General features: G+C 39.5%; 1 protein-coding gene across 1 annotated transcript; it reads left to right on the plus strand.

Moving 5' to 3' along the window:
- The first annotated feature begins 2,128 nt into the window (after positions 1-2,128).
- On the plus strand, positions 2,129-21,720 carry LOC110290751 (calcium-activated chloride channel regulator 3A-1). Its single transcript, XM_085835248.1, has 14 exons — positions 2,129-2,287; positions 3,524-3,664; positions 4,462-4,609; positions 4,950-5,058; positions 7,736-7,913; positions 8,112-8,339; positions 10,926-11,150; positions 13,023-13,200; positions 14,376-14,476; positions 15,289-15,513; positions 15,853-16,117; positions 17,626-17,793; positions 18,532-18,771; positions 21,377-21,720. The coding sequence occupies exons 1-14, from the start codon at positions 2,129-2,131 to the stop codon at positions 21,718-21,720; spliced, it is 2,709 nt and encodes a 902-aa protein (XP_085691374.1).
- Positions 21,721-24,172: the final 2,452 nt, after the last annotated feature.

A 24,172-nucleotide genomic window follows, 5' to 3' on the forward strand; every position in this document is an offset into this window, starting at 1 on the left:
GTCTCCATGTTCTTGGGAGCCAGTGCCTACATTACTCAGTTCTGTATCGCTGAATAGGAGAACACTGGCCTGGGACATGGAACACAAAGTAGCACTCATCTTTATTTCACAGTAATAAAGAAGAATGAGGAAATAAACAACCAACACACATTCAATGGTGGTTCAGGAACTCGTTTGCACAGAACTTACAGAAACTGCCTTCATATACATTTTTCTTTATATAAATATAATATTTTATGCATTTATACAAATTACATTGTATATGATATAGAAATATATATGTATAACTATATTATATATTATGTATATTATTTATAAACATATTTTGTTTTTTCAATTAAATATACCCCCTTGCTACCTCTCAACAACATGGCTTCTTTTTGTTAATAACATTATAACATATGTTATTAATATACATACATACATATGTCTCAATATATAAATATTACCTGCTTGGCCAATTTAGTGTTACTTGTATGTATATAATTTCAGGGCTGACCACTGGATATTGGGTAACTGTAGCTGGACTTTTTGCTGCTTTGTGGATTCTTCTTTCTTCTACCCTTCTCCACCTTTTCAACCCCTTAACATTAGATAGGAGAAAAAAAGAACAGAGGGAAAAAGGGGGCATCATTATTATTAGACTACTTCCTCATGATTAGAGGCATCCAGTGTCTAGGGTCAAGTTTGATCTTCACTGTCAGGATGCTTAATTTCTTCTTGTTGTTTCTTCTTTGCACACCACTACTTAACAAACCACAACCAACAGCATCCAACCAATAAACAACCATCCACCAACAGCAACCAATCAATAACCAACAACCCACCAACAGCATCCCCACCTCTCCAAGCCCTAACACTATACACCCTCTGAGGAGTCCCCAGGATTCCAAACATCACACACTCACAGAAACTATCAGCAGCTGGCAAAATCACACCCCTGCTAGAGCATGAGGCAAATCCTAGTCAGCTGCTGTGGACAGCCCAAAGCAGCCCCATATCCCACACCTGGGAATAAAAAGAAAAACACATTCTCATAATATTTCTGTCTTTAAAGAAACAAAATTTATTACTACAGATGACCCTAGGAAATTCTTTCTTCTTCTTTCTTCTTTTCTTTTCTTTTCTTTTCTTTTCTTCTTCTTCTTCTTCTTCTCCTTCTTCTTCTTCTTCTTCTTCTTCTTCTTCTTCTTTCTTCTTCCTTCCTTCCTTCCTCCTCCTCCCTTCCTTCCTCCTCCTCCTCCTCCTCCTCCTCCTCCTCCTCCTCCTCCTCCTCCTCCTCCTCCTTCTTCTTCTTCTTCTTCTTCTTCTTCTTCTTCTTCTTCTTCTTCTTCTTCTTCTTCTTCTTCTGTTTCTGGCTTTTCTTTTTAAAAGGGTCTACTCCATGTGTAACACAGCAATATAAGGCCCCATGCCCTGCTTCAGGAGTTATTATATTTAATTTTCACAACATTCCTTTTTAAAGACCTCATTGACCTCGTTTTGAGTCAGGAAAATTGAGGCTGAGAGAGAAATTATACTCAGAAAAATAATCTCTTCCTAACAAAAGTATTTAAAATCTAGTAAGAAGATGTGTTATGTTGGTAAGATGAGCTTAAGCAACAAGTCAGAGTACAACAGTGACTCAGGAAAGGTAAAAAACATTAAGATGCTCCAAGAAAAATAATGTGGGAGGATCTTACAGATAAGGTACATCAAGCCTGGGCTGGCACAGTGGATACCGTCAACAGTTGGAGACAGGGCCACGCCAGGAAGGTGGTTTCCCACCAAATAGCCAGTTTTTCTGGTATTCTTTGGCAGATTCAGGGACTCTTCATTCCCCACTTAAACACTGGAAGGCTTACAGTGTTGAAAAATAAACTCATGCAAATAGAATTTAATTACCAAAACTTTGTGGCAACTCCACACTGTATACTTACTGTAACTTAGAAACTACAATAAATGTGTTTACCACAATACCGATACCCATGTCACTTAAAAACCAAAGCCTTAGGTCAGAAAAGGAAAGTCCCAAGAGATATCAGCATTTCTATCAAATTATGCAAATATTCTGGTCCTGATTCAAATTCCCGAAGCACACACATAAATACCCTTCTATGCTGCTCCTTCTCACTGGAGCAGTGCGAACATGGTACCAGGACTGAAGGTCCTTCTGTTCTTCACCCTGCATCTCCTGCAGACTGCAGAGAGCTCCATGGTGCATCTCAACAACAATGGATATGAGGGTGTGGTCATTGCCATTAACCCCAGTGTGCCAGAGGACGAAAGGCTCATCCCAAGCATAAAGGTAAGAAGGGTTATTTTTTCCAGATCAATAATTTTGTTACCTGCACATCTGAACTCACACACACAGTTACACATTCACACACACACAGTTACACACTCACACATATGGTTTTACCCTCCCAAGGGGCGCTTTGACCATCTTCATCATGTCTGCAGTATTATCTACAGTCAAGATGGGAATCTGCCTAGCTTTATATTTTTATTATATAATAAAATCTGTGTTTAAGCTGTTAATAATTTATTAACTTGGTAAGGTAAGACTTCAGAAGAAGAGTTCTCACACTTTATCTTAGTAATGTTGGTTTACACAGTCTATACAGCAAATGTCCTGCCCACTCCTCCAGCTGCTCCTACGTGCTCAACTTTGGAAAACCGAAAATCCTTACCTATCTTACCTTGAAGGAAAACTGACACATGCTTAAAGCTGATGTGTTGCAAATTGAATTTGTTTAATAAAATGTTTGCATCATGTGTACTTTGTCCATAGGTCCTTGCAACATCTCCATGCAGTGCTTAGGAGCAGAAGGCTGGGTTCCTCTAAAAATGGAATGACTTGTTTGTAGGATTGTAGCAAGTAGCAGGCAGAAGCAAACCAGCCTTATTTGTCTTTATTATTAGCTCTTGAGCCATGCCAGAGTGACTCAATGGGTTATAAATACAGCTGTGTATACATATGTGTAACAATGATAATTGGAGATGAGGTCTTGAATTTGTTAGGGAGAGTGAGGGTTGTGGGAGGAATGGGGGAAGGGTGTAGACACATTCATATATAAAGTTTACCCAAAAAAATGTGTGTTTTTTAATAATCTGGTCATTTATTTATATGCTCTACTTGGGTAGTAACTCAAAATAAAACAAAAGCAATTTTAATTACATAGAATACGATAATTGCCAGACCTTAAGCTCCCTGTGAGTTTAAACAATGCAATTGTAAGAAAATTGATTAACGCACCACTTGCCTGCAGACTTCTGACTTTCATCCGTGTTATGCCTCACGCATAGACTGCAGTTCCATCTCCAATCCAACTGCCACCTGGAGGGGTGGGCAGGTGAGGGTCAGGGTTAGCGTTGGGCATGTGGAAATGAGTTTACAGATCCAGGAGATTCAGTCAAATGTATCCCAGTTTTTCAGTTACTCTGTGCACACATACTGTTTGCTTCTTCTGGTTTGGGTGTAGATGATTTATGCTCAGTTTGTTTTGAGATTGCTACCACAATGCACTTTTCATTTTGTCAGGAAATGGTAACTCAAGCCTCTACCTACCTGTTTGAAGCCAGCCAAGGAAGAGTTTATTTCAGGAGCATAAGCATATTAGTCCCGATGACCTGGAAGTCAAAATCTGAGTACTTAATGCCAAAACGAGAATCGTATGACAAAGTAGGTTTCCTGTCCAGCTCCTAAACTGTTTCTTGTGTGTTTTCCAAACGAATATTTACAAGGTTTGATAATTATTAACCATTAAGTTAGTAATAAGTATTATAACTTTTGTTGCTTTTGTGTGTTTGTGTGTACATCTGTATGGACTATGTGTACACATCCACATGTTTGTGTATGTGTGTGGAAGCACACACACATGCTCTCCCCAAGTGTGTGTGTGTGTGTGTGTGTGTGTGTGTGTGTGTGGTCATGTAGGAGTCAGAGGTTAATATTGGGTGTTTTCCTCTATTTGCTTTGGACCTTTAACTTTTTAAGACAAGGTCTGTTACTGAACCTGGGAGTCATCAATTTGGGTAGGCTAGCTAGAGAACAATCTCTGGTAGTCTGTCTGTCTCTACCACTTCACCACTGGGGTTACAAACACACGTCACCACACCCAGCTTTTGATTGGGTACTGGGACTGAAACTCATGTTCTTTTTTTTTTTTTTTTTTTTTTGGTTTTTCGAGACAGGGTTTCTCTGTGTAGCCCTGGCTGTCCTGGCACTCACTTTGTAGACCAGGCTGGCCTCGAACTCAGAAATCCGCCTGCCTCTGCCTCCCGAGTGCTGGGATTAAAGGCGTGCGCCACCACGCCCGGCTGAAACTCATGTTCTTGTGCATAAACAGAAAGCACTTAACCCACGGAGCCCTCTACTCAGCCCCAACTTTTATCACTTAAGTGAGACAATCCTTGTTTGTAAAATCTCTTGATTCTAACATCCTGGAATCTGACTGGGTTTGCTGTTCTGCACTTTAGGCAGACGTCATAGTTGCTGATCCTCACCTGCAACATGGAGACGACCCCTACACCCTTCAGTATGGACAGTGTGGGGACAGAGGACAGTACATACACTTCACTCCAAACTTCCTACTCACTGATAACTTGCGTATCTACGGACCCCGAGGTAAAAATAACTATTTCACACTTCTTATTTCCACTGGGGGAAAGCAAACCACTACCATTAATGTGGATGTCTAAGACTTTAAGAAAATTAAGCCTTCACTAACACCTGTGTTTGAAACTATGATAGTTATATTCCACCTATTTGTGCAATCAAATTAATACATAAAATGAGTCACTTGTTATAACAAGCATATTCAAATTTTTCAGCTATTAAAAATTATCAATTTCTTAGAGTTTGTAACAATTTCAATTTGGGAAATAGACAAAGCAACTGAAAATAAAAGGAAACTGTATTCAAATACTTTAACATCAGTTTTGTAGATGACAGTCTTCTCTCTCAGGCAGAGTCTTTGTCCATGAGTGGGCCCATCTCCGGTGGGGAGTATTTGATGAGTATAACGTGGACCGGCCTTTCTACATGTCTAGAAAGAACACTGTCGAAGCAACAAGGTATCACTGTGAACTTTCCATTTCTACAACTTCTTGCCTGAGGGTCTTCAGCTGTCTGTTCTGGGCAGGTCAAGTGACAGGATATTCAGACAGTTCACACAATATTCACACTGTACCATGTTGTATTAACACATATTCAATTAGTTCTGGTGCCCCTGCCTTGGAATGAAGATAATCAAATATAGGGACCTAACTCAGACTCACCGGATTTTTTTCAAATATCATTTATTGATAGCAGAAAAATGTAATAGCTAAGTCCAAAGACATCAACAAATTGCAACTTAATCCTACCGACATTTCCAATATTATTTTACACTTTGATTTCTTCACGCATATTGTATACTAACTCTGTGTAGAAAGAAGACACGTGACACTCCTCCCTTCTTTACATTCTCTTATGCCCTGCCCTGCCCTCCATTCTATGCCTCTTCTACTTCTTTCCAAACATTGTAGGGAACAACTACTTCATTGAAGTCAATTAAGTTACTAGACAGCTTTGTGATTAAAAAAACACTTTACTTTTAAATTAGTGAAAAAATCATGTTTCATGAGGATACCTGAGTACATTGATTTTATTTTATTTTTTTTAAGAAATAAAATTCTCTGAGAAATCTAATCAAACCCTATGCATAAACTGGTAGGTATTTAAGCCTTTAAATCTAAAAGTAACAGGCACTTAGTACATTGAGAAAAGTATTGAGAAAAATAAAAGTTGATGTGAAGAGGCAGCCAGTCTTTGAAAGAACATCTATCTTATAAAATAGAGTTCTTGAAAACACCTAGCCAGCCTGCCTCCCTCCATGTGTGTTATCTGCAGAGCTGCCTGAACCCGTGCACAAAAGGATCAGCTGAGAATGAATTAATTACCTTCAATTCTTCCTTCAGTGTAGGTCAAAAGGTAAACTGAAGAATACTATAAAGCCAAAGCCGTGTGCCTTCATACATGGGAATTTAAGAGAATTTTAAGCTGAATTTTGACTCACCACACTCCACCAAACACAATTCTTAACTTTTAGTCAAGAATTGGTTTTTTTATTTGTTTTATTAGCTATTTTCTTCATTTACATTTCAAATGCTTCCCCCTTTCCTAGTTACCTCTCGGAAAGTCCCCTATAGCCTCCCCCACCCGTCCTGCTCCACACACACACAACTGGCATTCTTCTATATAGGGGCATATAATCTTCACAAGACCAAGGGCCTCTCCTTCCATTGATGGCTGACTAGGCCATCCTCTGATACATATACAACTAGAGACACGGGTCTGGGGGGGGGGGCGGGGGGGTGTACTGGTTAGTTCATATTGTTGTTCCTCCTGTAGGGTTGCAGACCCCTTCAGCTCCTTGGGTACTTTAGCTAGCTCCTTCATTGGGGGAGAATTGTTAAGTATCTCTTAGTTAATTTCATCTCTACAACATTATTATAATACAGGAAACACTATCTTTGGTTCAATGATAACGAACATGAACTAAAAATGCTGTTCTCAACTGTTGCATGTAGTTTTTAAAACACACTACCAACTTACCCAGGAACTGGCCCACTACCAGTCCCTCCTGGCTCCCTTTTGCTCCACATAGCTTAGCTCCAGGCTTGATCACAACCATCCCTAACCCAGCTTCCTTTGAAATCCACAGATGAAAGACACACACTCAGGTTTGTTTTGTTTTGTTTTGTGTTGTGTTGGTTTTTTTAACCTTAATTTGCCTCCTAAGCACAATTGCTGGAAATACCTCCCGCATGGAAATGTGTGCCCGAACCAATTTAACTCCATCTCTCCTCCTGCCCTAAACTTAGTGGCTTGTTCCAATTAGCCCCTGCCACACATCTTTGGCACCCCGCCCATAGCTGAGGCCACAGGCCCTCGCTGCCCCCGAGGTCTTACATGGTGGCTGTGTCCCTTTTCCTCCAAGCATGGCAGAAAAGCTTCTTCTCTCCTTCCCTGTGGCTCCTTTTCCTCTTGGGACCCGGGAACCTGTCCCTTCCACCCAACAGTTGGCTCACAGCCTTCTTAACTGACAAATCAAAAACAAATTAGCGAACTGGACCTTGAGTATCAGAACCTCCCCTGACACCCAACAAGGAATATGTCTCAGTCTATAAAGCACTTGCCTCACACGCATGAGAACCTAGGACTGATGCCCAGAACTCACGAAAAAAACATTGGCATGGAGGTACATGTTTGCGACCCCAGCACTGGGGAGGAGGAGAAAGAAAGACTGTGGAAGGGAGGTCGGGCAGTCAGTCTAACCTAATCTGTGAGTTCCAGGCTGAGGAGAGACCCTGCCTCAAAGAAAGTGAACGGAATGACTTCGGATAACAGCTGAGGTCGCCCTCTGTCCTCCACATGAACACACACATACACATATGCAAGAAGCACATAGACCAAACATTTACATAAACATTAAAAATAATAATAAATCTCAAAACCACGGTTCCTATTGAAGCCTGCATCGAGGATGGGCACAGCCCTGTATCTACTCTTTTCAAAGTGGAGGGCTTGGTAGAGGATGACGAATAGCAGTTGCCACAGAGAGATTTTAGGGTGCTGATTTGACTCCTAGTACTGAAATACATAGGTAATTTTAAAAACCAATGTGGGGGCTAAGGAAGCAGAGATGTTGCAGAGGGCTCGCCAAGCATAGGCCTGGGTCCAACAGGTAATCCAATTCTTTTATCATAGGTGCTCCGCCAGCATCACAGGCAAGAAGGTGGTCCACGAGTGTCAGAGAGGCAGCTGTGTAACAAGGGCGTGCCGGCGTGACTCCAGGACAGGGCTGTATGAACCCAAATGTACATTTATCCCAGACAAAATACAGACGGCTGGGGCCTCCATAATGTTCATGCAAAACCTCAATTCTGTAAGTGCTTTCTACTTCTTTCCTCGATGACCCTCCAAGCCTGTAAAATGGACAGGAAAGTATCTGCATACAAACCGGCTTGTCAGGAGACAAATCCTCTTCAGGATGCATGTGACAACTAACGCTGCATTTTAAAAGAAAGAAGGTGATCCCTTAAAAATTATTACAATATCAGGTTTTAATTGATTTATGTTTCAGGTGGTTGAATTTTGCACAGAAAAAAACCACAATACAGAAGCCCCAAACCTACAAAACAAAATGTGCAATGGCAGAAGCACGTGGGATGTAATCAAGGCGTCTGCTGACTTTCAGAATGCCCCTCCCATGAGAGGAACAGAAGCTCCGCCTCCACCTACATTTTCATTGCTCAAGTCCAGAAGGCGAGTGGTGTGCTTGGTGCTGGATAAATCCGGAAGCATGGACAAAGTAAGAAATGATATGCTGGATTTCTTAAATTAAGTATTTAAGCTAAATACAGAACTATAATTTATTCTGAGGTTTAGTTCTACTAAACATATATACCTATATATTCATGATCAAATGTGTGTTTATATGTATATGTATGTATATGTATATATATGTGTGTGTATATATATATTCATGATCAGAAAAATATCTACCCAACAATTGTATGTAAATAAGTACCTAGAATGAGTTTTAAAAAACAAGTTATTGATGTCCCAGTATAGGGAAATGCCAGAGCCAGGAATGGGAGTGGGTCGGTTGGGGAGTGGGAGGATGGGGGAGGGGATAGAGGATTTTCAGAGGGGAAACTAGGAAAAGGGATAACATTTGAAATCTAAATAAAGAAAATATCTAATAAAAGAAAAAATAGATAAAATAAGTTATTGAGCCTGGCAGAGGTGGTACACAACTTTAATCCACAGACATGGGAGTTAGAAGCAGGCAACCCTCTGAGTTCGAGACCATCCTGGTCTACAGAGTGAGACAAAGCTCCCAAGACAGCCAAAGCTACACAGAAAAACCATGTCTCAAAAAAAAAAAAACAAAACAAAACAAAAAAACAAAAAAAAAACAAGGTTTTGTTGTTTTTATTGGATTAAAGGTCATTTTTTATTCCTTAACTTTCAATTTTTCTAGAAAAAAAAGTACAAGAAGAAGAAAAAATTTACAATTTCAATATTTCATTTGTTTTATTTTTATTACATTTCCCTTTCCTCTCAAAAGCTATTATATTTAAGATGTTTTATAATCCAACTTTTATAGAATATGCCATCTATACTCCTCACCAAAAAGAAAAAGAAAACAATTATTTTATGAAAAAAGAATTGTGTGGGTGTGTTTATGTGGGTGGGGAGCAGCAGGGTGCTGGGAATTGAACGCAGAGCCTTGTAAATACTAGGCATGCATTCTGACACTAATTTTTTTTTGTCTGGTGGTATTTTGAGACCAAGTCATGATATGGAGCCATAGGTGGCCTCATGTCAGCAAGGTGGTCACTCAGACAGGTCTCAATCTGTGTCCTTCCATCTGTCTCAGGCCCACGTGTGCTTGGATTTCAGGCATGTAGGCCCACCTCCATGACATTCCTTTTGAAATACTTGTTACAATTTCATACATGTACGCAATATATTTTTAACATATTATCCCCCCACACCCGCCCTGTCTGTCTCACCACTTCTCGAACCACCCCAGCAATTATCCCTAAGACTCTCAAGGGTATTGTAGTAATGGCTCGCTGACTGTGGAAAGCACAGGAAATTCATCAGTGTCTATCTGTTGAGAAAGATGAGTCCCCTTCCCCAGCAGCCCTGAACTGCCCTGAGAGCCTCTTGAGCCCTCCCCCACCCACACAGGGATGTTGATGTTGCCTGACTTGATCTTGTGCAGGTGTCCAGAGCTGAGTTCATAGTGCAGTGACCACGTCAGGGCGCCTCACAGATCCAGCTCTAAGGCTCTTTCCACCTCCTCCCTTGCCCTGTTTCCTGGACTGGGGAGAAGGCAGGATACAGCATCTCATGTATTCTCAGCACTTTCACCAGTTATGACTCTCTGAATTAACCACTTCCCATTGCAAAAAGGAGCTTCTGTAAATGCCCCAGAAACTAAGGCCCTGAGGCAGCACTAATCTGTAGGTATACGCATATTTAGAAGGCAAAATGTAAGTATTTGATAACATGTACACTTGGCAAAACTGGTAGTAGATTCCCCACTACAACCTATAACCATGTCAGCCTCAGGTTCATGACCATTTTTGCAGTGTGAGGCATGAACTCTCTCTTGTGGAGAGGGTGTCATAGCCAACCTGAAAGCAGTTGATTGCACCTATGGCAGTGCTGTGACCATTACACCAGCAGACACATTTTTTTGGCAATTGCCCAATTGCCACCATTAAAATAAGACTATCCCAGTGACCTTATATTTCCAGACGCCTATAGCTCCTTCTGGCAGGATGAAAACTATCCATCAGGGAAGATGATTCTGGCTTGTCTCCATCTTGATTTCTCTGCATCCACCAGCCTGAGAGTGTTGTCTACTGCCTAGTTCTGGGGAGGAGCCAAAAGTAATGATAGGGATTGGTATTGTTTGGTGGCCCTTTCGAAGGAAGTGTCCCACACTTCTCATTGGAGTTATTGTTTGATAACATAGGTTTTCTGGAAGCAGCAATAGCCCATCAAGCACAGACACAACTTTTAATGGATGTTATATTTACAATGCTCCATTATCTTCTCAAATACGTCTATATTAATGGACATTTTTGAGATATTTACCGTGTTACTTTTTAAAATACATTCCAATAAACACATCTTATGCACTTTAAAAATAATTTCCTCAGCTGAAACTTCCAAATAGAGCATAGACTTTGAAGGTTGTCATAACTATGACAACAAACATTTAAATATCTTATACCATTTAATTAGATGAAAGAGTTAAATTTTTAATGTCCATTAATTATTACCATGTTCTATGGTCCGTGGATGCCTTTATTGTTCATTAATCTGTCAAGGTTGGAAGAGACCCTGCTATTGTTCATGCATCTTTCTCTTACAGGAAGACCGTCTTATTCGAATGAATCAAGCGGCAGAACTGTACTTAACTCAAATTGTCGAAAAGGAGTCTATGGTTGGATTAGTCACATTTGACAGCGCTGCCCACATCCAAAATTATCTAATAAAAATAGCAAGTAGTAGTGACTACCAAAAGATCACTGCAAACCTCCCCCAACAGGCTTCCGGTGGAACTTCAATTTGTCATGGACTCGAGGCAGGATTTCAGGTGATCTTTTAAACTGAATGTAACTGGACATTGACTTTCCATCCTATCTGTTTACTTTGAATAGGGTCCTGAATTCAGAGTTCACTCATTTAATAGCATTCTGACCTGAAAGAGAAAAACCTTTCTGAAAGTAGCTTCACCAACTATTATTTACATCCACACCTTTTCAGTTTTCGTCTGCTCTACTGATAAAATCCTGAGATGCTGTGTGACCTGGGGTAGTGGACAGGGCAAAGGCTCCTTGGGCAAACAATTATCAAAACCTGAATGAGGAGCTACACATTTCTCTGGGATCCCATTGATAGATAGAATTTGTATGAAGAGAAGAAGATGCCACAGAACAGGTAGAAAGAAGTTTGTAACACCTGTATAGTACGGATAAAAGTCATAGCACACTAATTTAAATTGGAGGCAGCTCCACAAGCAACAATCAACAAACACAGGTGCACACAAAATGAAATCATGACGGTGAACATGAAAACGCAGACTTCCTTTTGAGCACTGTACTCAGAGGTTACAGTATCTGTCTGATTCCCACCCCAAGTCAGCCTCCACTTTAGTGTATTTGTGGTCATGTTTTGAGCCAGCAAATGGGAGACTATTTCCGTTGCTCATCCTCCCTGTGTGGAAGTGATCACTGCTACCCTCTGCAGACCTTTGATTCACACTATCCCTTAGCTTGCTTCATGGCACCCAGGTCAAAAATCAGATGGGTTTTTAAAACCCGAGGTGCTCACTCTACTGTACATTGTCTAAAGGATCTTGTGAAAGTAACTCGATATTGAAAATCTCTTTCCTGAACCTAGATGACATGGTTATTAATAGTGTTTACCACATTTAACTGTGGCAATTATATAAGTAAATGTTCACAAAGATTTGCTATTTTGAAAGTAATTGTCATACATCTATTCAGTTCTAAAACATGAATAAAATAACCAGATTCCACTTAATGAAATCATATCAAGACATAAATGTATTACTTTCACAATAATTATAAAGTAGCTTTATGTTGGCCGTACAGTATATTACTGGCTGTGCTAAATGCTGTAGATGTGTGATCTTGTATCCTTAAATTTTTTAGGAGTTGGGTAACATTAGTAAAACCATTCTGCACAAAATAAAGCTGAAATATGGAATAGTGAGATTTATCCATCATAAGTCAATTGCCAAATCTAGGATTGAGAACCTTATCTCTACAGTTTATAAACGATCATTGCACTAACAGTCTGAAAGAGGGGTGTGGGTGTGGGGGGGGGGTGTTTGGGAAAATCTCAGGAAAGACTAAACATAAATTAGAAAACAGAATTTCTTCTCAAGGTACCTAAAACAAAGACGCTTAACTAATATTCTTGGTGGAAGTCAGAAAAAAATGCAAACCAATTATAACAAAGTATATCAACTTCTTCCTTCATGATAAGTCAAAGTTGTTTTGTTTTGGGAAAATCATAAAATTCTTTAATAATAACTAAATAAAATGCACAAAAAGTCACATATCAAATAATTGAATCTTGCTAATCCAACTGTGGTCATGACTTTGCAAATGCTATTGAGTCTGAAGGAATCTACAACTATCTGAAAGTCTTGAATCTTCATCAAGTGTTTTTGTGGGGAGATAATAACAACTGTTTACATTCATTTTAATTTTTATTCATTTAGTAGCTACTGTTTGCCAGAACTCGTTACTGGAGATTTGTTCATCCTCTACTGAGTAGCCAACATGTCTATCTCTGGAGGATTAAAAGTACTGAGAAGTCAAATTCTTGCCCATTTCCGTGTATCATCATGTCAGCTAAGAAAGAGAATATTAAAAAGATGTGCATTCTTAAGTTTATCAGCAGTGACAGCATGTAATTAGCACCCTGCTTTTCACAGGCAATTACCTCCAGTCACCAGAGCACTTCCGGTTCTGAGATCGTATTGCTGACAGATGGGGAAGATAATGGAATAAGTTCCTGCTTTGAGACTGTCTCTCGAAGCGGTGCCATCATCCACACCATCGCTCTGGGGCCTTCTGCTGCCCGAGAACTGGAGACTCTGTCAGACATGACAGGTACAACTTCGGAACCTTTGGACAGATGTTCACCAAGTGGGAAGCTTTTCAACACTTCCCTGTTTAAAGTTAATTTTTCTCTCTTCTTTGACCTTCAAGTTCAGTTCTTTCCTTTCTCTGCTTCTTCGCATGTCCCCATCTTAAATTATTCGGTGCCTGCTGCTTTCATTCATCCTTCACCCAGTTTTTCTTCATTGCACTAAACAGACGCTCTGTCTCCATGGTTACGCAAATACAAGTAGAAAGTGTCAGCTCAATCCCAAAGTACCGTTCAATCCCGCAGTAAAGATTTAGACATCTCAGGATAGGTGAGGAGGTGAAAACCTGGAGACACAAATGATTTTCTCAATTAAAACCCTGGTCACCAGCTCAGGCCTCCCCGCCAGCCCACTCTGCTCCCACCACCTCAGGAGATCCGAGTTTGGAGTATGTCTGTATCTTCTCTTCCTAACAGGTTTTCCCTTCACACCCTAACCCAGCACTCACACCCCTGTCTGGGTTACTTCCAGGATCTTCCAGTTAGCCTTTCTGAGATGCATTACTTTAGTTAGCATGCACTGGTTGGTACATTTCTGGCAGTCATTTGTCTAACTCCTGTCCTTTGTTATCTAGTCTTTCCCATGTCTTCATACCGAAAAACCTTCTTTCACTCCCATCATTTATTTTCTGCATTTTGCCCATGACTATTCTGTTATACACTGCCATCCTCTGAAGCAATCTTCAGTCTCACCTTTTATAGAACCACTGGGTACTTAGCCCAATTTCACTATTGCACTTACCTTTGCTGATTGACATAAAATAATGAAATTTCCCTTATGCTTACTTTTTCCATTTCTCTTTAACTTACCTATTCTGAATAATATTTTTGATTAATATAGGTTTATCGTAAGTTCAGAGATACTCTGAATGTCCATGAGGTTTAGAAACTCATCTTTTGTGGAGTTTAAACAGAAATGTTAACTCGAGGCTGGTGAGTCAGCTCAGTGAGTGAAGGTTTATAGCCTGAGTTCAACTCCTGAACCAATATGGCAGAAAGAGAGAAGCAACTTCAACAAGCTGTCCACTGACTTACATGCAGGCACACAATATAATTATTTAATAATAAAAGAAACATAAGGTGGACTTTAAACTATCTGATAGCACATTTGATTTTCCCATTTAAAACTCTCCTTCAGGAGGGCTTCGTTTCTATGCCAGCAAAGATGTAAGCAGCCTTATCGACGCTTTCAGTAGAATTTCATCTACAAGTGGCAGCATCTCCCAGCAGGCTCTGCAGGTCAGTACATGGAGAAAATACTTTGCAATATTCCCTCACCTTTGGAGAAAATTCCTATTATGTTTCTTATTACCTCTTCTTTCTCTAATAAATCATTCTTTTGCCAAAAAGTTGATTCCATTATGAAAAACACCATTAGTGTATTTTCTTTTAGAAGTCATACAAAATGTGGTTACCTCTTCCTCTGGCATTCTTCTATCCTTGTTTTACATGAGGTTTCTGTGTGTTTTGTATGTGTGTGTGTGTGTGTGTGTGTGTGAGAGAGAGAGAGAGAGAGAGAGAGAGAGAGTCATGAAAAGCTGTTCAACAATTCCCTGTGTTAACTTTACTTTTTGTCTCTTCCTTGACCTTCAAGTTCACTTCATTCCTCTTTCTCAGCTTCTTCACATGACAGCATCTAAAATTGTTCAGTCCCTGCCACTTTCATTCCTTCTTCATCCACTCTCTTTTCATCGCACTAAACACAAGCTTCTGTCTCCATGGTTACTCAGATACAAGACCAAAGTGTTGGCTCAGTCACAAAGTACCATTCAATCCTGCAGTAAAGATGTACACATCTCATTTTTAGGTGAGGTGTGTGTCAGTACATGCACAGGAGGGGAGAGAGAGAGAAAGAGAGGGGGAGAGATAGAGGAAGAGAGGGAGAGAGGGAGAGAGATTGGTGGATTGTGGTTTGAAGAATGTTTTAAATCATCATTGCAACTAAATCTTAAATAAGATTTTTAAATTACTTTGAACTGCCTAAATTAGAAAATTCCACTACTTAAGATAACAAATAGCTTTTATGTGTTTGCTTTTTCTTTCTGTTACAGTTGGAGAGCAAAGCCTTCAATGTCACAGCAGGGGCATGGATAAACAGTACAGTACCTGTGGACAGTACCGTCGGCAATGACACGTTCTTTGTTATCACCTGGACGGTACAAAAGCCAGAAATCATTCTTCAAGATCCAAAAGGAAAAAAATATACAACCTCAGATTTCCAAGATGATGAACTAAACATCCGGTCTGCTCGACTTCAAATACCAGGCACTGCAGAGGTAAGTCTATTCTTTTCACCATGTTTTATTAATCCATACTTGTGCTTAAAAAATAAAATAGACATGTTACATTATCAGTATTAAGATCAATGAAAGAATAGTTTTCACTAAAAATTAAGTTGAATATCTAAGTGTTCAAATCTATACTATCTATTAGTTTTTATCAATCACCCATTAAAATCACTATTGAGGTTAGCAATGTAGGTCTCTACTCTTAGTAGGACAGTTGCTTACCATGCATAAGGCCTGAGTTCCATATTCAGCACCCCAAGTTTTTCAATTTTATTTTTCCAAGTAACAAGAAAACCTTAGCAAAGTTCTTAAAGAGAATTTTTTCAGACAGGTACTTGGACTTACAGCCTCAAGGGTACCAAGTCTCAGTTGATATCAGTGACAGTGACCACTCGAGCAAGAAGTCCCACCACGGAACCACTCCTAGCTACTGCTCACATGAGTCGGAGCACAGTCCAGTACCCTAGCCGGATGATTGTGTACGTACGGGTCAGCCAAGGGTTTTTGCCTGTTCTAGGAGCCAATGTCACAGCCCTCATAGAAGCTGAACATGGACATCAAGTCACCCTGGAGCTATGGGACAATGGGGCAGGTAATGGGAGCCTGTATCGATACCATGAATTTAAATTCTCCTATAGGATCCTATAACTTGGTAGTCTACATTTTTAAAATAGTTATGAATCTACTTGAGTAATACTGTCTTTAAAACTTCTTACTTGGTTATCTTGACAAAGCAAGCCCAGACAAAAGCACATGTATTTTGGTTAAAGTTGGTTATCAGTTTCATGCTTCCCATGGAACATGAGGTACAGTTTTTCCATTTTTACTGTTATGACTTTGCATATGTTATTTAGGTCTAAATATGTTTTCTTTGTTCTGGTAAACTTCTTCTGTAGTATTCATTATACATACTTATAGGCTTTCCATATGAGTATATTACAGATTTAATCACACTCACCCTTCAGTATCTCTCTCTCTCTCTCTCTCTCTCTTTCCTCCCTCTCTCTCTTCCTCCCTCTCTGTTTTCCTCTCTCCTGTTCTCTCTCTCTCTCTCTCTCTCTCTCTCTCTCTCTCTCTCTCTCTCTCTCTCTCTCTCTCTCTCTCTCTCTCTCTCTTCCCTTCCTCTGTCTGTCTCCTCCCACCAATATCCTTCATTTTACTTTCAAATATAATTTTATTTATCTATATGAATTTCAATAGCTACACATGAGAGAAAACATGTGGGTTTAGTGCTAGGTCCTGTATCTCATTCCTCAGGTGAGCAGGTATGCCCTTGTGGCAGCACTGCACTACTTTGTTACTGTGGTTCTCTAGTATACTTCACAGACCTAGTAATACCACCACCAGCTTTGTTCCCTTTATTCGGAGATGATTTGGCTATTCTGGGGCTTTTGTGTTCCCATGTGGATTGTACTTTTTTTTTTCTATTCCTGTGGAAAATGTCATTAAACCTTTTATTGGGGTTGAATGAATCTGCAGATCGCTCTGGGCTGTGAGGCCATTTTCACAGTGCTAGTCCTGCTGATGTAAGCACGGAAAGCCTTTCCACCACGCGGTGTCCTTTTCCATTTCCTTCCTGTGTGGTTTACGGTTTTCACTGAAGAGGTCTTTCACGTCCTGGATAAAGGTTACTCCTGGGTAATTTTTAAGGTATTATAAATAGTATTGATTTCCTGGTACTTTCTCAGCATGTTCATTATTGGTGTGTGAGGAAGCTACTGACTTTTTAATCAGTAATAATCTCACATTCATTGCTTATAAAATATTGTCATCACACAAAAGTTGGCTAATAATTTTTGTACATTGGTTTTATATCTTCCTTCTTTGCTAAATGTTTTTGTCTGTTCTGGGAGTTTTGAGATACATTTCTGTTGTGAAATAAAAATAACTGTTAATGTTAACTAAATGCCTACTACATGTTATATTTTCTAAAAACAGCATTATTACATAGTCAAGCCAGGCTTTGTATCAAAACAGTGTGACCTAGTGTTTAAGCTGTGCTGTCTACTCTCTGACAAACTCTTATCATCAATGAGCACAAACCGCATCAATTTTCATTTTAACTTACTATGTGACTAATCGCTGTGCTTCATTATGAAGGTGCTGATACTGTTAAAAATGATGGCATCTACACAAGATACTTTACAGATTATCACGGAAATGGTAGATACAGCCTAAAAGTGTGTGTCCAGGCAAGAAAAAACAAAGCCAGACTAAGCTTAAGACAGAAGAACAAGTCTTTATATATACCCGGCTATGTGGAAAATGGTAAGTAGCATTAAACCAGATATGGCTTACCTGCAGATAGACAGACAGACAGACACACACATACATACATACATACATACATACATACATACATACATACATAGATCAAACACTGAATAGAGAGTCACACCCACCCAACTATATAATTATGGAGTCAACCTTGTGGTTTAAAACAATATTCATGTCAATGGGCCCAGCATAAATAACTCCACATAATTTGTTACCATCTTCCTCAGTTTGTTTTATTTCCACTGAAAAATACATTTCCTGACCTTGTGGAAGAAACCCTGTGGTAAATTCTAGAGCTGAGTGAAATACGAGTATTGTTGCCACAGAACTCATGAGAAGGTGATAGGGAAAACAGGGTCAAAAATTAGTTTTAACTTATCACTTATTTCAAAATAATATTTAAGCCAGCTTTCTCCCCCTTATTATTTTAACATTTATCTTTATGTGCATTGGTGCTTTGCCTATATGTATATCTGAAGGTGTCAGATCCCTGAGAAGTGAAGGGACAGACAGGTGTGAGCTGCCATGTTGGTGCTGAGTATTGAACCTGGGTCCTCTGGAAGGAAAGCCACTGTTCTTAAGCACTGAACCTTCTATCCAACCCTTTCTTCCACTTTTCAGTGTCTGCTGTCAATTTACCTGAGCCCTGAGCAGATGTAAGGTCAGCATGAGATAACGAACAGACAAGATGAGAGTCACAAATGCCTGGGGGTGTTTTTTTTTTTATAGGTAAAATTGTAATGAATCCACCCAGACCAGAAGTCCCAGAAGAAGCCACAGAAGCTACAGTGGAAGACTTCAACAGAGTAACCTCTGGAGGGTCGTTTACTGTGTCTGGAGCGCCCCCTGATGGCGACCACGCTCATGTGTTCCCACCCAGTAAAGTCACAGACCTGGAGGCTGAGTTTATAGGTGATCTTATTCACCTTACATGGACGGCCCCTGGCAAGGTCCTCGATAAGGGAAGAGGTGAGTCTGATGGCGAACTTTAAAATGTTATGAAAGAAACCTTATTACCTTTCATTTTTCTAAAGCTTCTTCAATGTCTCACTTATAAATAGTATTTATGGAGTGTCTTCTATAGACCATTATTCATTTATTTTTATATATAAAAACTGAACTTCAGGAAAGCTGAAATAGGACAAAGTTATTCCTGTAATTTTAATTTAAAATTCTTAAACCATCTCTAATATTAATGTCCTGTCCCTGACCTCTGCTTCCTGTCTGCACAACCTTGAAATTACTTTAAAACAAACACTAGCAGATTTCTGCTACATTCTTTGTTTCCTAAGAACAATTTTCTAAGTATTTCTACACTTGGGAAATTCTATTCATCAATGGTTGAGTTTTCAAATACAATCAAGTTTCTAGGGACAACCTCTAGACTCAGAACAGTTAATCAAAAGGACACACAAGCACCCAGATAATTTAGAATAGATGAATGAGATAGACAGATGACAATCAGATAGATCCACCTACATAGATTACAAGGATTCTGTGGAGGACAGCAGCAGGGGGACACAGCTTGTCATCGGGTGAACTGAATTGTAAGGACAAGCAGAGGCTTTAGCCAGGCCCTGGGCAGAGGTACAGATTGACTCAAAAGGCAAAGCTCACTGCACATCTAAAGCATTTTCACATTTCCTGAAAACATTAAAAAAAAAACAAACCTATGTGAATAGGATGTAGTCCAGTACTTGCCTGGCACGCACAGGCCCTAGGTTCAATTCCGAGCACCACATATAGGTAAACAAACAAAAAAACTTGTAAAAAAAAAACATTCACACCTACACTAAAAGAGGACATTAGATGTTTTCCTTTCACATGTAAAGATGTAAGAAGATTTTTTCTTATTAATATCAATGACTGAGGTAGATTACTCACGTCAGTATCAGCCTGTGAGTCAACACTCATATAAGCCTCCTCCTTTGCTTTCCTGATAAAATAATAGTTTTTTTTTTAAAAAAAAAGCATTTCAGACAGCCACTAACCACGACTTACTACTTCTTAGCACATCTAAACACTTCTATGCATTTATCATTTATAATTCTCACCAACGGAATAGTGAGCAATCTAAGAGTGGGTTAGAAACACTAAATATGTTTTAAACATTTGAAAACTGAACTTTGGGAAGCCTATAAAAAGTGGCCTGGTAAAGAAGAGTGCTGGCTGCTGTACCCCAGAAAAACTTGGCATGGTGGGGCATACCTCTAACCACAGACTGAGCTGAGGAGCAGAGACAGGTACCTGAAGGAGGGTTGCCACTGCCCAGGAATAACACCTGGAACAGCTAGCTCTGGTTGCAAAAGTTTCAATTCAAGCCAGAAACTTTTAAAATAGGAAACCATACCACGTCCTTAAAATTCAAGACAGAGATTTTTTTATGACTGTGTCCTTAATCTTGGAGACCAAAGGAGTAAGATCAGCAAAGACAGTCTCTGGCCCTCATGTACACACACTGAAACTGGAGATGAGACACATTAAAGAATAATAGAAATGACTGAACAGATGGCTCACCAGGCAAGAGCTGGTTGTTCTTCCAGAGGACCCAGGTTCAATTCCCAGCACCCACAAGGCAGCTCACAATCTTCTGTTACTCCATCCTCAAGGGACTCTCTTCTGGTCCTTTACAACAGACATGCACATGGTGCTCAGACATGCAGGCAGGCAAAATACCCACACACGTAATAAAATAAAGTATTAAAAATAAACTCTTAAAAAGCACAGTAGCATAGAATTAAGGGCTCGTGAAGGTCAGACTAGCTCCTCAGCACATGTTTAGTTAGTGTTCATCCTACTTCTGTGACCTTTGACTCCTACTTATCTGTCATCCTCCCAGGTCCTGTCTCTGAGTGTTCCCACATTGGTCCTACCCTGAACTTGATAAAAAGTCACAGAGGACACTTATGGTCTTTACTGAACATGAATATTATGTGTTCCCTGTTCTAATATAAAACTGAATTTCACTGTTTTTTCTAAATAGAAACCTGGCTTCTGGGTGGAAGGCAGGTCACGTATCATCTTACTTAGGGTTTCATTCCTGTGAAGAGACACTATGACCACAGCAATTGTTATAAAGGACATTTAATAGGGGCTGGCTTACAGCTTCTGAGGTTCAGTCCATGGTCATGATGGGAAGCATGGCAGCATCTAGGCAGACATGGCACTGGAGGAGCCAAGAGTTCTACATCTTGATCCAAAGGCAACCATGAGAGACTCTCTCCATCACAAAGGCCTAGGACGTCAAAGCCAACTCCTACAGTGACACACTTCCTCCAACAAGGCCACACCTCCTATTAGTGTCATTTCCCAAGAGTTATACCTATTCAAAGGACCACATACATATATGATACTGAATTAAGCTTTTCTGTGATTTTGAAAACTGGACATTTGTTTTTCAATAATTGCTCCTATATTGTTTTTAAAGTCAGTGAGATGGGATAACCAGACAAAAAAATGGTATCTGGGCTCTCAGTCTAAAGCTGGCATGCACCACTCAGAGCTTCCACAAAGGTGCAGGGCAAAGGCAGAAACCCATCCTTGGGACATTAATGAACATATCTCTCTCTTCCAGCGCATAGATACATCATCAGAATGAGCCAGAATCCTCTGGGTCTCCAAGAAGATTTTAACAATGCTACTTTAGTGAATGCTTCCAGTCTGATACCTAAAGAGGCTGGCTCAAAAGAAACATTTAAATTCAAACCAGAAACTTTTAAAATAGCAAATGGCATCCAGCTCTACATTGCAATCCAGGCAGACAATGAGGCTGGTCTCACCTCTGAGGTCTCCAACATCGCACAGGCTGTCAAGTTTACTTCTCTAGAACATAGTATCTCTGCACTGGGTGCTGATATTTCTGCAATCTCTCTGACAATTTGGGGGTTAACTGTGATTTTTAACTCTATTTTAAACTAGAAGATAGAATGGCACTACAATGCAATCCTGTACATATTTGCTAAGTGTTGCTTTAGAATGACTTTACTACACTCAAAGGCTGCCTGTCAACAACTGTAATACAGAAGTTCATATTCAAAGTTGAAAATCCCGAGTTACTAACAACATTCTTTTGCTATATGTAGATCAAGACTAACAGTCCCTCGTTCAATTTCTTAATTGTTCCATTTGCTATGGAAATTAGATATCCATACTCTTTTCACAGTGTGATGCAAGTTCACTTTACATATTAACAAAAGTAAATTTGTACAAGTTGATTAAAGGGAATTATTCTTATATAATAGCAAACAATTTTATAGTAGAATTATTTGTAAGACAATTAATAAAGAATGCTATCTGCTTTTACAACTGAAATCAAGCGGGACTATGTAAGTAATTTGTAGGGCTGAAGAGATGGCTCAGTGATTAAGAGCACCAACTGCTCTTCCAGAGGTCCTGAGTTCAATTCCCAGCAACCACATGGTAGCTCATAATCATCTGTAATGGAATCCAATGCCCTCTTCAGGTGTGTCTGAAGACAGCAACAGTGTACTCATATACATAAAAATAAATGAATATATCTTAAAGAGAATTTCATCTATATCTTAAAAAGCAATTTGTAGAGAATAATGGTCAAAAGCAGTCATAAAGTCAAATGTCTTTTGTCATGGGCTGAAGGTGTTTTATCAGTACACAAAGTGACTAGCAAGAATGTCTTTACCTATGAATTGCAGGCATCACACTGAGTCTGGTTCTGTCCTGGGACCATCATTTGATCTTAATAGCATCAGCAAGATGTACAATTAGAATTGGGATTATTTTTTCCACTTTGTAGCTCTTGGATCTAGAGAAAAACTTGATATGTAGTAGATATTCAATAAATGTTTGGTAAATAATTAATGGTTGTTTTACTTTCAAAGAAAAAAAAAAAAAACAAATGGCCCCAATCACATCCACAATGCCCCCACAATATCATGGGTATGTGAGAACTTAAATAAATGTGTACTCTATAATATTAAACTTAAAACATAAAATTTCAAACATTTTTATTTACTTATTTATTTCTTTATCTGTTTGTTTTGTATAACCTCAACAGAATGTATAATCTATTCTTAAAATGAGGCTGATAGTGTTGCTATGGTATGATCTTCCTGAGAAAGGAAGTTTTATTAGAGGAACGCCGTTCTTTATAGTCAAGATTTCAAGAACTTTTAAATATCTAAAAGGAAGAAGCACTATGAAATCATAAAATTCAAGAAAACAAAATTTAAAAAACATATGAAAACCAATAATACCAAGTGGACTTCATGTTAGTGAGCCAAAGATTAGTTAATATAAAAATAGTATCTCTAGAGGACCACATTAATCACTGAAAAAAAAATGTGCCAAGTTTTTTTTATTAGATATTTTCTTCATTTAGATTTCAAATGCTATCCCGAAAGTCCCCATATACCCTCCCCCTGCCTTGCTTCCCTCCCCACCTACTCCCACTTCTTAGCCCTGTACTGGGGCATATAAATTTTGCATGACCAAGGGGCCTCTCTCCCAGTGATGACTGACTAGGCCATCTTCTGGTACATATGCAGCTAGAGACACGAGCTCTGAGAGTATTGGTTACTTCATATTGTTGTTCCACCTATAGGGTTGCAGACACCTTCAGCTCCTTGGATACTTTCTCTAGCTCCTCCATTGGGGGCCCTGTGTTCCATCCAATAGATGACTGTGAGCATCTACTTCTGTATTTGTCAGGCACTGGCTTAGCCTCACAAGTGACAGCTAAGCTATATCAGGGTCCTTTCATGTGTCAAGTTTTGATGAAACTCTCTGGGGGAGGGAGAGTTGTGCATGCCAAGTATAAAAAACATGCACACTGCTTACAGGGATATGTGTATGTGTGTGCATATATGTGCATTTGTGTCCCATAATCTGTGAAGAAAGATACTCACTAGATCTAGAAATGATGGTAGATGCCTGTAATCCCAGTACTTAGGAGACTGAGGCAGGAAGATCTCAAGCTTGAGACCAGTGTGGACTACATGGTAAGACATCATCTCAAAATATCAAATAAACAAACAAGCTGTCTATTAGTTTTCAGAATTAAAACCAGAAGGCTGGAGAGATGCCTCTGCAGTTAAGAGCAGTGCGCTGTTCCTCCAGCACCCCTGTGAGACTCATAGCCTTATGTAACCCTAGGTTAGGGAATACAACCTCCTCTTCTCTCCTCTGTGGGCACTATGCACATGTCCTGCACAGACACTCCTGTAGGCAAAGCATCGATACACATGAGATTTTAAAATTAAGAAATAAACGTAAAAATCTCTAAATATTCAACAGTAAGGACCTCCAAAGTGAGGATGTGAGACACTCATTTGATCAGCCCTTCCACTGACCTGGTTACTTTCTGTTGCTGTAATGAAACATGGACTAAAACTTA

The sequence above is a fragment of the Mus caroli genome, unplaced genomic scaffold, assembly GCF_978045245.1.
Source record: "Mus caroli unplaced genomic scaffold, Mus_caroli_1 scaffold_3, whole genome shotgun sequence".
Taxonomy (NCBI): domain Eukaryota; kingdom Metazoa; phylum Chordata; class Mammalia; order Rodentia; family Muridae; genus Mus; species Mus caroli.